This window comes from Mobula hypostoma, chromosome 7 (assembly GCF_963921235.1).
Source record: "Mobula hypostoma chromosome 7, sMobHyp1.1, whole genome shotgun sequence".
NCBI classification, from domain to species: Eukaryota; Metazoa; Chordata; class Chondrichthyes; order Myliobatiformes; family Myliobatidae; genus Mobula; species Mobula hypostoma.
Window position 1 is genome coordinate 148583128 of NC_086103.1, and position 15053 is coordinate 148598180.

A 15053-nucleotide genomic window follows, 5' to 3' on the forward strand; every position below is an offset into this window, starting at 1 on the left:
ATGAAATGCAATTTGTCAGGTTGATATCTGCTAATGTAATTACATGCCCAGCAGGCACATTCACTTTGAGATGAAGCAAAAGCTGCTGAATGTGAAAATCTAAAATAAAAACAGGAAGTGTTACAGACACTCAGCATGTGAGATGGCAGCTGTATAGAGAAGCAAGGGTTAATGTTTCAGATTGTGAAACCTTCATCATAATTTAATAGCAGAAGGAGGAGGGGAGGGACGGATAGAACAAGGGGAATATTTCTGATAGGATGAAGGAAGATTCCCAAGAGCATTTTTTTTTAGCGTGTCGCGTCAGACAGTCAGCCATTCTTGTCTGGTGCGTGGAGTCAGGATTGGCCTCCTTTCGAATTAACTAGGTCACGATATGGACATTCCTAACTCGACCCCTTTTTTTTTACGAGGCCAAGTGGCTAGCTCGACGCTCAACCTGGCACAGATGGAAAGCGTGCTCGGGGGGGGTGGCCTGACTTGGACTTGAACTCGGGAGCCTTCGCTCCAGAGTCCGGCACTGATGCCATTGTGCCACCAGCCGGCCCCAAGAATATGATTCCAATATTTATGGAGTTATCTAGTTAATGGGTTACTGCGGGCGGTGGGGCGGGGGGGTGCGGCATGGAGGGAGGGAGGGAGGGAGAGGGACAGAGGGTAAAAAAGGACATATTAAAGCTCTAGATGGGACCTGATACTGAAACCAAAACCAAAAGGAGATTGCTGGAAGTACCCAGCAAAGCACACAGAGGCAGTGGACAGAGAAAGCTGAGTTAATGTAATGGAGGGCTAATCTTAAAATATAACTGGAAAGTTCTCATAAATAGAAAAAGATAGTTAGCAGAAATTGTAAAAATCCTAGTAGACAATCTTACATTGGAGCCATGCTAGACAATGCAGGAGCCCACAGGTGGTTAGGTTAAATAAGAGCGGAATGGAGAATTAAAGTGGCAGACAACTGACAGCTCTGGGTTGTACTTGTGTACTAAATGATAGAATTTTGCAAAATGGACACAGAATCTGCTTCTAGCTTGTCCAAAATAGAGAAACTGTATCGTAAGCTACAAATGTGGAATCGTATATTGTAAGGACTACTTCATTTTGATGTACTCTTTAGGTCCCTAAATGGATTGGAATCCTGTCCTTTCCCATGATCCATGGATCTGAACAATCTTTCCATGTGAAATCATGGTTCACTTGTACTTCAATCACTGCTAACAATGTGGTCTCCTCTACACTGGAGAAACTAACAGAAGATCATGTGACCACTTTGCGGGCCACCCCTATTCAGTCTGCAGAGTAATCCTATGCTTCCAGTTCCACGGCTTTAATTCTCCAAACTGCTGCTGCTCTGACTGTTTGTCTGCATCCTCCTATGGTGTTTCAGTGAAGTCTGATGAAAACTTCAGGAGCATCATCACATTTTCCGTCCAGAGAAATTTAGCTTTGGGGTGTTAATATTAGACTCTCTCTGATGTTCTGGGCACTTCCAGCTCTTTCCTTTTGGATAGCAATAGTTCTGACCTGGATCTCTCACAGCTTAAAAAAACATGTCTCCTCTAATCGCCTGAAGTATCTGTTAATCCGAGAACTCTGAAAACACTGGTATCTTTTTTGGTAAGGTTAATGTCATCCTATCAGAGATATTCCCCTGGCCCCAGCCATCCCACCCCCACCATCTCTGCAATGTAACATTATCTTGTTTCCCCTCTTTTTCAGTTCCAGACAGTACTTTGAGCTTAGCTGCTGCTTAGTCTCAGGAGGGCTTCCAGCAATTTCTGTTAATTCAGCTTGTTTTGTTACAATTGACTGGAGAAGCAAATTACTTCTTGTAAGAAGTGAATTAGCCACATTCACTGTAATTTTCTCATGTAATTTTTTTAGGTTTCATTAAATTAACATTTAAATTCTTCAACCTCAGTCCATTTTCACTGGCATAGTGACAACTTAATCTGATCCTGATCACATCTCATTGAACACTATTCATTTTAAATGTGATTCTCTCTTCATTGATTATCCATTTAGAGCTTTCATCTTAGATGGTTTGCTGGAGAACAATTGCAGCATTCACTGAATACTCTACCAATAGCCTGAATGACCAACTAACTTGGACAAATATTGGTGTTACTAGAAAAAAATAGACCACAAAGTATATCTCTTGTTTGCCAGCTTTTCTGTCATCTTATCAGATTAATAACATTGGAAGTACTGATATTCTGCACTTTCGAAAGAATAATTAGCAAAACACCAAAGCTGGCAGGTAAGAACTTATGAAAGAAACTCTTCAAATAAATTGGTCAATGACGTAAATCATCTTTGTAACCCAACAACAGTAAAAAAAATTGTATTCCAAAAACATAATTTAATTCTAGATAATCATTTTAACCACAACCCTGATCTCAATTTCCAGAGATAAGTAGCAAAAATGTTTGTTAAACTATGTTGGCATAGCCAAGCTATACAAGACTTCAGCTATTCCCACTTAGATGGGGTGGTACTTCGTATCCTTTCTTAATCTTTCCAGCAAAACCAGAATAATACAGTATTAAAGCATTGCAAGGAACCTTGAGATCCCAGGATGTATTTGATGGCAATTCATGTACGTTTTTCAAATCAGTGGCAGTTTGAGTTTCAGGTTTAAAGTTCACGAATCATTTTTGTAATCTCAATGACATTAATAATTAATTGTATAGTACTTTCATGATATTGCTCATTCAAATACTCATCAGCTGCTGAGATTACAAAAAGCTGGCACACGCAATAGATATACTGTACTTTGTGGTTCAAAATCACCCTGTTTCTCTGCCGATTTTTTCTAATCATGTTGAACTTTTGCCCCAGGTTAGTAGGTCATTACAGTAATGTATATCTAAATGGTAGAGAATTTAGTGAGTGCTCACATAGCAAAATGTTTCTCATTTTCCACAATAAGAGAATATTAGATAAAAACAGTAAATGGACAACCAGTGAAGAGTCATCTTTTAGAAGTGAGAGCTATTTTTTTAGAAATTATTTGCATCAAGTTCCTCAGGAAAACAATAATTAGTTCTTTTCATATTGAATATTCAATCAAGGTAAAGGTAATATTGATCAAGGAACATAGACTGAAAGTAGAAAATTTATTACCAAAATTCAAATACAATGGATTCCAGTTAACTGGGACACATTTGGGACCTGTACACTTTGGCCAATTAAATAGGTGCTGAAGTTTCATGGAAAATGTTTTGAAAAGAAAAGCTACCATTTAGCTGAGTAATAAATTGAGTATTTAAATGAAATACAGAACAAATTAGAACACTACCAATATTACTACAGTACAACTGTGTATTAGTTCCTAATAGTTATTGACAAGGAATTAATCCAGTGTACACTGCCATGTTCTTTTGAGTCTGTAAATGAACAAAATCAGTGCAGATACCTAGTGCAGATAATGGCAAGTTCTGTCAAAAATCATTGCTTTTTAATTCCACCCAGATGAATAACATAACACAAGCTTATGCAACAGATGCCATTTATAAACTGTTCACTCTAGTCACAGTGCAGTGTCTAACAGCCAGACAAGTACACATGCTGAAGCGAGTTAGAAATTGTTACATCCCTCAAATCTTCATTCTCATTGTAACATTCAAGATGATCGTCAATACTTTCAAATTCTTCGTAGTTCCCAGCTTGCTGAACTAGTGAAATCATTTCATTTTCACTCTCAACTGTTTCTGGCATCTCCAAGCCTGAAAGCTTGAAACCATAGTGGGCAAAATAGTTCTGAATGATTTTATTGCTTGATTCTCACCCACTATCAGAGACTGCTTTTTGAGCACAAACACACACAACTGACACTATTTAAAAATTGCTCGCTCCAAGCACGGTGTAACAGCCACACAAATGGACACGACTGACACAAGATATAAAATATTCAGCAGCAATCTCTGTCCCAATTAAACGGAATGGTGTCCCAAATAAATGAAGGAATTCTGGGATTTTTTTGTTGATTAATTGTTTGGTCTTTAAGAGTTGTCCCAAATCCACGGTGTAGCCTATCGAAGAGTAACATTAGTAAGGTTATGATGGTAGAGCATCATATTAGAATGTGTAGTTAATTCAGAATAAGATTACCACAAAATACAGGAAGCTTATAAATTAACATATAGAATTAGCACATAATTGGGAAATGAATTTTAACATGGATATGCGAAGTAGCACATTTTAGCATGAAGAAAAAGGAAGTCATATAGTCCTTGCATGTTTTCTGATGTACCAAACCAACTACCTTGATCCCAAAAGTAAAATTCACAGTGAATAAGATCATGGGTACTTCTTGGATACACGAGCTCCCCAGGTTTCATAGGAACTGGCTTGCAGAAATTTAACTTCATGTGAATTTTCTTATAAATTCTTAGAAAATTTTTCAGGATAGGAAAATTAGTTATAGAAATACAAGTTTCATCAGGAGTTATGGAATAGCATCTATTTATTTGATGTGGCTACCAATCTTAAAAAGAAGTTTGTATGTAGCTTTCCCATTTAAAAAAATATATATTTGTCTTAGAAAATTGTGGGTTCCAGTTCACAGTTGGAGGCCATCTGAGAAATTTGCTCTGGAAACTGACATGGTATTTTCTATTGCTGATACTCTATCAGGCAATCTAACATTCATTGATAGCAATATTTTGGCTGTTTTAAGGTTGTCTAAAGTCCCACTGGATATGAGACATTCTGATTCAGTATCTTAGCAACTATGGGCGGGAGTGGGAGTGGGGAAGACAATAAATAAATGTTCATGTTAATCAACACTCAGTGAAATTATTCATTTATGACTTACGGAAGAAATTTGTTCACAAATAGTTCTCAAGAATGGAACCCTTACTGCCTGTACTGCCCAGGTCTGCCCATTCATTTTTACCTCTTGCATCTAGCAGGAGTTTATGAAAATAAAGCAGAACAGAGATGCTGGAAATCTGAAATAAAAAATACAGAAAAAGCCTAAAACACAAATGGATCAAACAACATCTGGGCAATGAGAGATGGAATTAGTGTTTCATGTTAAGGAACCTTTGACCTGAAACATGAACACTTTTCCTGACCTGCTGAACCATTGGAGAAGGTTCCAAAGAGATTCACTAGACTGATATGAGAGGTTGTAGGAATATGAATAGATTGGACAGTCTAGAGTGCCAGTCAACAAATTAGACAGATGTCTTTCAAATTCTGAAACATTTGAAAAGCCAAAAAAAGCAAGGTGGGAGCAATAAAACTAATGACCATAAATGTAAAGTCCGTAGGAATAATTGTATTAATAGTACAATTGTACCAATAAACTCCATAGGAAGTCTACTCAGGAAGGGAAACCCACTACCTCAAAAAATAAGAATTAAGGCAAAAAAAATGGCTGTATTTGAAGAGTCTGTAGATAAACACGTGATAATAATGCAGAGTTTGTTGGTGATCTTAATTAAACAGAAGTGAAATAGGACATTTGGAAAATAAACACCTTTTGGGATGAATGGCAGCTTCTGTGCCACAAACACGTTATAACACTGGGATGACAACTGTGATTAACAATGGATACAGGAAATACTGTCGTTTAAAACAGCTTTAATGTGCTGTGAAACTGTTCTTACGATACCTTTCCTAACTACTTGCTTGTAGCCTCTGAGGAAGTAGGGCAGTAATAACATGATTAGATGGTTTTGAAAGGGAGCACTTGTTTACGTACTCTTAGCAGAAACATTGTTTATGAGATTTTGTAAATGGCAACAATAATATTGGACAGTGAATTCAATGGGTGAAAGTTGACAAGTTATCTCTCTGTTCAGAAATTGACAAATGAGCATGCCAGTGTCCATTGTAACTCAATAAAACAGAAGACTATTACTGCAAAGAGTTGGCTCATAAACTTATAAGAAAAATTGTTTGGAATTCCTTGCCTGTGTTTAGAAATTAAAACCATAATTGTTGTTCGTGCACCAACAGTGAAGTCAAAATTGTTTGTGAAGTTTTCAATCCATAATAGAACATGAAACAGTAGGACACAGGAAAAGGCCATTCAGCCCACAATGTTGTGCCGAACCAGCTAAAAAGCAAATCAAAATCACACAAACACTGATCTCTCCTACCTTCACTATATCCATATCCCTCCATCTTCCTTACATTCATGTGCCTATCCAAGCTGCTAATGTATTTGCCTCTAACACTATACTAGGCAGCACACTCCTGGCATCCACGGCTTTGAGTCAAAAGGGTTACCCTCACGTCCCCTTTGAACCTACCCCTCTCACCATCAATTCATGTCCTTTAGTATTAGACATTGCAACCTTGGGAAACTGATACTCTGTCCACTCTATCTATGCCTCAAATAATCTTGTAAACCTCTATCAGATCTCCTCTCAGCCTCCGACACTCCAGAGAAAACCCAAGTTTATTCAGCCTCTCGAGATAGCATATGCATTCTAAACCAGGCAGCATCCTGGTAAACGCCTTCTACACCCTCTCCAAAGCCTCAACATCCTTCTTATAGTGGGGTGACCAGAACAGTACACAATACTCCAGATGTGGCCTAACCAGAGTTTTATAAAGTTTCAATATAACCTCTTGACTTTTGAACTCAATGCCTTGACTAATAAAAGTAAGCGTTCCTTAAGCCTTCTTAACCACCCTATTGACCTGCGTAGCTACTTTCAAGGAGCTACGAACTTGAACTACAAGATCTCTCTGCTCAGCAACACTATGAAGGATCTTGCCATTAACAGGGTACTGTCTCCTTGCATTTGCCCTACTAAGATGCAAACCTCACATTCATCTGGATTAAACTCCATATGCCATTTCTCTGTCCCTATCTGCAACTGATCTATATTGTGCTGTGTTCTTTTTCAGTCAACTCCATCAATCACGGGATCATCCACAAACTTACCGTCTACATTTTTATCCAGGTCATGTATATACATCACAAACTGCAGAGGTCCCAGCACAGATCCCTGCGGAACACCACTAATTACAGAGTTCCAGCTACCGACTACCCTCGGTCTTCTATGCTGAAGCCAGTTCTGTACCCAAACAGCCAATTCGCCGTGGATCCCATGCATCTTAATCTTCTGGATTAGCCTCCTATGAGGGACCTTGTCAAACGCCTGACTAAACTCCACATAGACAACATCCAGTTGACTGTTGCCCTCATTCTCCAATGCATAATGTCAGGAATTAGTCTTATTACTTCTTGACAAGCAATACATGAGAGAGTTCAATGGGAGCTTTCACAGAAATATGCTCCGTAGAAATTAGATTAACGTTTGAATCAGATTTGGAAGTGTGTAAAGGGAAACTAAAAAGATTCAACTGCCGAAGTATTAAATTGTATAAGAGCCCAAACTGAAACTTACAATGCAAAATTACCTGGTTTGTGGACTTCTATTTTCGTACTCTAAATTGATTCAGGAGTTACAATGTTCATATAAAATTTGTACTTTTGCAGTTCTACAAGCAAACCAATGAGCATCAGCCGCTATTGAGCAGAGGATACTTAGCGTAGTAGGGCTTCCGCTTTCCTAACCACCAGGTTTTCAAGGTTCAGATTTATAAAACATTGATAACAGCCCTTTAGATCACCTACTTCAATGTAATTGTGTTGAAGTGGAGTTCAATTGGTGGTAATATGCTCTTGTCAATAAAGGATGTTAATTTGAAATGAGTAGTAAATGTTGACTTTTTGTAACTCTGTAAATTAACAAGAAATAAAGCAGTTACCAAAAGTAATTAAACAGCGGGCAACTCTAATGATTCAGGAGATGGGAATCAGAAGGTTATTCAGCATAGAGATCAGTCTCCAGTAATGTCCACAGAGATCATAGAAACATAGAAACATAGAAAATAGGTGCAGGAGTAGGCCTTTCGGCCCTTCGAGCCTGCACCACCATTCAGTATGATCATGGCTGATCATCCAACTCAGAACCCTATACCTGCCTTCTCTCCATACCCTCTGATCCCTTTAGCCACAAGGGCCATATCTAACTCCCTCTTAAATATAGCCAAAGAACTGGCCTCAACTGTTTCCTGTGGCAGAGAATTCCACAAATTCACCACTCTCTGTGTGAAGAAGTTTTTCCTAATCTCGATCCTAAAAGGCTTCCCCTTTTTCCTCAAATTGTGACCCCTCGTTCTGGACTTCCCCAACATCGGGAACAATCTTCCTGCCTCTAGCCTGTCCAATCCCTTTAGGATTTTATACGTTTCAATAAGATCCCCCCTCAATCTTCTAAATTCCAGAGAGTATAAGCCTAGTCGATCCAGTCTTTCATCATATGAAAGTCCTGCCATCCCAGGAATCAATCTGGTGAACCTTCTTTGTACTCCCTCTATGGCAAGAATGTCTTTCCTCAGATTAGGGGACCAAAACTGCACACAATACTCCAGGTGTGCTCTCACCAAGGCCTTGTACAACTGCAGTAGGACCTCCCTGCTCCTGTACTCGAATCCTCTTGCTATGAATGCCAGCATACCATTTGCCTTTTTCATCGCCTATTGTACCTGCATACCCACTTTCAATGACTGGTGTATAATGACACCCAGGTCTCGTTGCACCTCCCCTTTTCCTAATCGGCCACCATTCAGATAATAATCTGTTTTCCTGTTTTTGCCACCAGTGGATAACCTCACATTTATCCACATTAAATTGCATCTGCCATGAATTTGCCCACTCACCTAACCTATCCAAGTCACCCTGCATCCTCTTAGCCTCCTCCTCACAGCTAACACTGCTGCCCAGCTCCGTGTCATCCGCAAACTTGGAGATGCTGCATTTAATTCCCTCATCTAAGTCATTAATATATATTGTAAACAACTGGTGTCCCAGCACTGAGCCTTGCAGTACCCCACTAGTTACTGCCTGCCATTCTGAAAAGGTCCCGTTTATTCCCACTCTTTGCTTCCTGTCTGCCAACCAGTTCTCTATCCACATCAATACCTTACCCCCAATACCATGTGCTTTAAGTTTGCACACTAATCTCCTGTGATAGATCAATATTAAGCTAGTTACTGCTCTCTACATTTTTCAATGATTTGGATCAAGAAACCTCAAAAAGTTCTTAAATGACAAAAGTATGCAAGTATTAGACGCTACGGAGAGACAGACTATAGGCTGATCTAAATGGTTTGAACAAATTGGACAGCATTTACTTGCAATCCTAGGGATCCAATGTCTTGTTCAAATTATTGTATAAATTAAATCCTACTGAAGATAATTCACTCCATTAAGAAAACTAACAAAGAACGACAATGACATTTTAGCCTTCCTCTACATGTAATATTGTTATTGGAGGAATTATGGGAAGCATTGTTCTGTTGACGTCATCTGAGCAAGTATATTCACAAATTCTTGCATGAACTTATTTTTTGAAGATTTATTTAACAATGTGAAACAATGGTTGGAAGGAAGCCGATGAGAGACAGATAGTTGTGTTATAGATGACAGAATATAGGGAGAGTGGTGGTGTGAGCTGAAGGAAAGAGATGTGTTATATGTTTTATTTCGTGAGGACACATTAAGTACTGAATCTGTGGAATGCTCTTCCAGAGGCTGTGGTGGAGGCCAAGTCCGTGGCTATATTTAAGATGGAAACTGATAGTTTCCTGATTGGTCAAGGTATCAAAGGATATGGCAAAAAGGCAGGTTGAGTAGGATCCAGGATTAGCCATGATAGAATGACAGAGCAGACTAGATGGGCTGAATGGCCTAATTCTGTTCCTATGTCTGATTGACACTAAAAGAGTGAATCATGATTAACTTATTTTAAGATTTAATGCTTAGTAGGAGGATGTTTTATTATTTTAGAAACTTAATGTAGTTTTAAGTGTTTAGGTGTTCTCGATACAACACAATCAAGTTCTTTACATTGGAAAATCTTTCAGTTTACATGTTTCTGCTTCAAAACTATGTTTTCCCACAACATGCCCTTTCGTAAATCAAAGGATACCTATATTAAGACTTTTGGTCAAAGAAGTCTGCAGCTTATTCTTGAAGCTAAAGGCAAGAAATCTCAGTCAAATTTTCACGCCATAAAGGGGAATATTTAAGTGAATTCTCCAGTCAGGAATAATGATCATACAGCAGACTGTTCTTGTTTTTTTTTTATCTCTCCCCCCCCCCCACTCCCGGCTTACTTTTTGGGCAAGAGAGGGGACAAGTTGACCTTTGGAATAATTTGCTGTGGTCTGGTGATTTTTATTCAATTTATGAGTAAGATCACAAATCTCTCATTCCCATGATCAGCTCTTGTTTCCACAAGTATTTAAAACACACAGACCACTATTCTACAAGGTGATTTAAGATTTCAAATCTTGATTCTGTATATTAAAAACTATGGAAGTTAGTACTCAACAAGCAGAAAATCTTAAGCAATAGTCTATTACCATCATAGTTCAATAACGTGATGGCTAACAGTGATAATGAGTACTAATTTATATATATATATATAAAGAGCTTTATATAGCTACCTTATGACTTTAGCATTAGCACATTGTAAAATCCATATGGAATTGTTTAGGCCAGGGATAGAAAATCCTACTGTATACTAACATGACAATAGAAGATGCTGCAGTCATTTCTAAAAATATATCCATTTAACGATGTAGGCATTGCTGCCAAAGCCAGCAACACTGATTTCCCTTGAGAATGAGGTGGTGAGCATACTCCTTGAACTGTTGAACAGGGAGGGTTGTACTTACCAATCAAACTTCAGTGTTTTTTTGCATTCTCAAAATTTGTATTGGGCTTTCTCATCAAAAGGTGCAACCTAGCAAAGGACTGACTGTGTAAATCTAAGAGCAAATTTCTTAACAATTAATGCCAGCGGCGATAATCTGATACAAATTGAATTAAGTCTCTGAGGATAAATGCACCTATTTAAGCGTTAACCCTCATTCAAAGCGTGAGTACGATTCCTTCAGGTAACTTAATGCAAATTTATGATATGCAAACAAATTCTGAATGTGAAGAATTCACAGAGGGCACAGTTACACTGTAAGAGATCTGAAGTACATTGACCCTTATTTCCACTTTGTAATATTAGCTTTGATGATGAGTCTGCCTATTCATGAGCTTAATCTACCCTGAATAACTAATCTAGTGAGTACTGCATTTAAATCACATTTTTTCCTCTGTTCTTTCAATGGCCCTATCTTACTCAGCCGAATACTTGTATGTTGTACACTTTAAACAGACCATGACCAATGAAATTAATTACATCCTCTATTAAAGTGAGTTCAGTTTTAATTATCACTGGCATTTAATCTTTTTAAATAGATGCAACTATTTATGAAGTTTTGTCCATGCAATCAATACTGGATGTACAGAATTTTAAAGAAGTGATTTTGCTTACAAACATTATGCACAGGTCTGGTTTTTAAACGTGATGAATGTCTTTGTCTCGAATCTCTAATGCTGGTTTCACCTCTCCCCAAGGACTCAGCAAACTGAGGACAGCTCCAGCTGTTACAAGAAATGGACTTTCAGCAAAATCTGACCACCAGTCACGAGAATGTGAGCGGCAAACCATCCAGAGACTGAAGGAAAGATGTAGGGAACAGACCAGACAGCTCCAGTCTCTCCATGAACAATTGAAACACGCTAGTCTTGGTATCGAGGTTCTTGCGATAACAACACAATATTTCCACCATAAAGTGAGTATGTCATATGTATAAAAGGCTTCCTGTCATCCTTCTTGTAGAAATTTCCCAAGCATCAGAAATTATTTTCATAAAAAGAATTCTGGAGTTTAGAATATTTTGTTAAATCTATACACATATTAAGGCTGTCCTACTTGAGTTCAATGCTGACTGGTATCTCCGGTGATGCTGCTGGTGCCAAACTGTATTTGTCTCTGCTGTCCCTTTCACCAGCTGTTTGGAGGCAGGGAGCCTGCTGCATAGCCAGCAGCTTGCTCTCCAAATCGTACCATCCCAGCTTGCGTATCACGTAGACAGATATTGCTCAACATCGATGGTCTACCCCGACCCATGGAGGGCCTAAAAGGCATGAATTTAAGGGCAAAGTCTTACTAAAGATTTATGCCAATTTCGGCTTAAAGAATTTATTTTAACCGTAAATGATTAGTTAGAAATAATGTTTATTACTAATTGAATTCAATATTACCTCCATTCCATAAAATTAAGAGTTAAGTGCCTTTAATACTGTTTGTTGTAAGTTTACAATTGATTTTCAATAAAATCACCAGAGCAAAAATAAAATTGCTGATGTTATAGCTTCAAGGTGAAAATACTCAACTGCCAATGAAGTTGCATCAAGTTGGATAAGTCACCGGGACCGGACCAGATGTACCCCAGGCTACTGTGGGAGGCGAGGGAGGAGATTGTTGAGCCTCTGGCGATGATCTTTGCATCATCAATGGGGACGGAAGAGGTTCCGAAGGATTGGAGGGTTGCGGATGTTGTTCCATTATTAAAGAAAGGGAGTAGGAGTAGCTCAGGAAATTATAGACCAGTGAGCCTTACTTCAGTGGTCGGTAAGTTGATGGAGAAGATCCTGAGAGGCAGGATTTATGAATATTTGGAGAGGCATAATATGATTAGGAATAGTCAGCATGGCTTTGTCAAAGGCAGGTCATGCCTTACGAGTCTGATTGAATTTCTTGAGGATGCGACTAAACACATTGATGAAGGTAGAGCAGCAGATGTAGTATATATGGATTTCAGCAAGGCATTTGATAAGGTTCCCCATGCAAGGCTTATTGAGAAAGTAAGGAGGCATGGGATCCAAGGGGACATTCCTTTATGGATCCAGAACTGGCTTGCCCACAGAAGGCAAAGAGTGGTTGTAGATGGGTCATATTCTGCATGGAGGTAGGTGACCAGTGGTGTGCCTCAGAGATCTGTTCTGGGACCCCTACTCTTTGTGATTTTTATAAATGACCTGGATGAGGAAGTGGAGGGATGGATTAGTAAATTTGCTGATAACACAAAGGTTACGGGTGTTGTGGGTAGTGTGGAGGGCTGTCAGAGGTTATAGCGGGACATTGATAGGATGCAAAACTAGGCTGAGAAGTGGCAGATGGAGTTCAACCGAGATAAGTGTGAGGTGGTTCATTTTGGTTGGTCAAATATGATGGCAGAATATAGTATTAATGGTAAGACTCTTGGCAGTGTGGAGGATCAGAGGGATCTTGGGGTCCAAGTCCATAGGACACTCAAAACTGCTGTACAGGTTGACTCTGTGGTTTAAAAAGCATACAGTGCATTGGCCTTCATCAATCATGGGATTGAGTTTAAGAGCCAAGAGGTAATGTTGCAGCTCTATAGGACCCTGGTCAGACCCCACTTATGCTCAGTTCTGGTCACCTCACTACAGGAAGGATGTGGAAACCATAGAAAGGGTGCAGAAGAGATTTACAAGGATGTTGCCCGGATTGGGGAACATGCCTTTTTCAATCTTTTTATTAGTTTCATAAAATATGAACATAACATAGCAATAATACAAATAGTAGGAGATACATTGTTGTACTTAAAATGAGTAATTGTAAGACCAAATAGTATAAATTGACAAAACTCCCAATCATGTAGGATAACAATGAATAATACAGGACAAAAAAAAACTGGAGAAAAATCATGAAAAAGAAAAAAATATAGGAAAAAAAACAAACCCCACCCCAAAAAAAACACTAAACTAAACAGAATTAGTCAACTAAACTAAAAAGGCTTGGGTAATTCTAACAACGTAAAAATGGAAGAGAAGAAAACCTTAGTGTCGACGACTCCATTCCTCTCAACCAACAGTACAGAGAAATAAAATAAGTTTGGAAATGGTCAAATTACATCATATGAAAATGCTGAATGAATGACCTCTAAGTTTTTTCAAATTTAATGGAAGGGTCATAAACCACACTTCTAATTTTTTCCAAATTCAAACACAACATAGTTTGTGAAAACCAGTGAAATGCAGTAGGGGGGTTAATCTCTTTCCAATTCAGCAAAATGGATCTTCTAGCCATTAAAGTAAGAAATCCAATCATCCGGCGTGCTGAAGAGGTTAAATGATTTGAGTCTATCATTGGTAATCCAAAAATAGCAGTAATTGGATGAGGTTGTAAGTCTGTATTCAAAACCGTTGAAATAATATCAAAAATATCTTTCCAATATTTTTCCAACAAAGGACATGACCAAAACATGTGAGTTAAAGAAACTATCTCGGAATGACATCTGTCACGTATAGGATTAATATAAGGGTAATAACGAGATAGTTTATCTTTGGACATGTGAGCCCTGTGCACTGCTTTAAACTGTATCAACACATGTTTAGCCATATAGAGGATGAATTAACCAATTGAAGAATTTTTCCCCATTTTTCAATCGGTATAATAATCTTAAGTTCTCTTTCCCAATCAGCTTTAATTTTATTGGAAATATCAGGACATAAATTCATAATTATGTTATAAATTGCTACAACACTTTTCTGAGAGAGATTTAGATCTAAATTTTTTTCCGAAGTATCCATTGGATATGAGTGTGGAAAATTAGGAGAAGCAGTAATTAAAAAGTTCTAATCTGTGGAATCTAAAAAAGTGAGATCTAGGTAAGTTATATTTATTAGAAAGTTGATCAAAAGGCATGAAACAATTATCCAAAAATAAATCACGAAAATGTACTATACCTTTGGTTTTCCAATCAAAGTAAGCTTGATCCATAGTAGAAGGTTGAAAAAGGAAATTAGATATTATAGAACTTGCTAAAATAAATTGATTGAACCCAGAAAATCTTTGGAATTGAAACCATATACGTAAAGTATGCTTAACTATTGGATTATTCATTTGTTTATACAATTTAGAAGAAATAAAAGGAAGCGAAGTTCCTAAAACCGAACCCAAAGAAGACCCTTGTAATGAATTACATTCAAGATTTACCCAATGTGGATTTAAAGGTACATCCAAATCTCGTAACCAAAATTTTAAGTATCGAATATTAATTGCCCAATAACAAAATCTAAAATTCGGGAGGGCTAACCCCGCCCCCCCCCTTTTTTAGATTTCTGTAAATACCTTTTACCTAGCCTAGGA

The 15053-nt window shown here is 38.1% G+C and overlaps 1 protein-coding gene across 5 annotated transcripts in view; it reads left to right on the plus strand.

Annotated features, from left to right (window-relative positions):
• The window catches only part of LOC134349645 (microtubule-associated tumor suppressor candidate 2-like), a 452095-nt gene that overhangs the window by 338497 nt on the left and 98545 nt on the right, over positions 1 to 15053 (plus strand). For all 5 annotated transcript variants that reach the window (XM_063054258.1, XM_063054261.1, XM_063054262.1 and 2 more), the window contains one exon: positions 11450 to 11667. In XM_063054258.1, coding sequence (XP_062910328.1) covers positions 11450 to 11667 — 218 coding nt within the window. The remainder of the gene's footprint in view (positions 1 to 11449; positions 11668 to 15053) is intronic.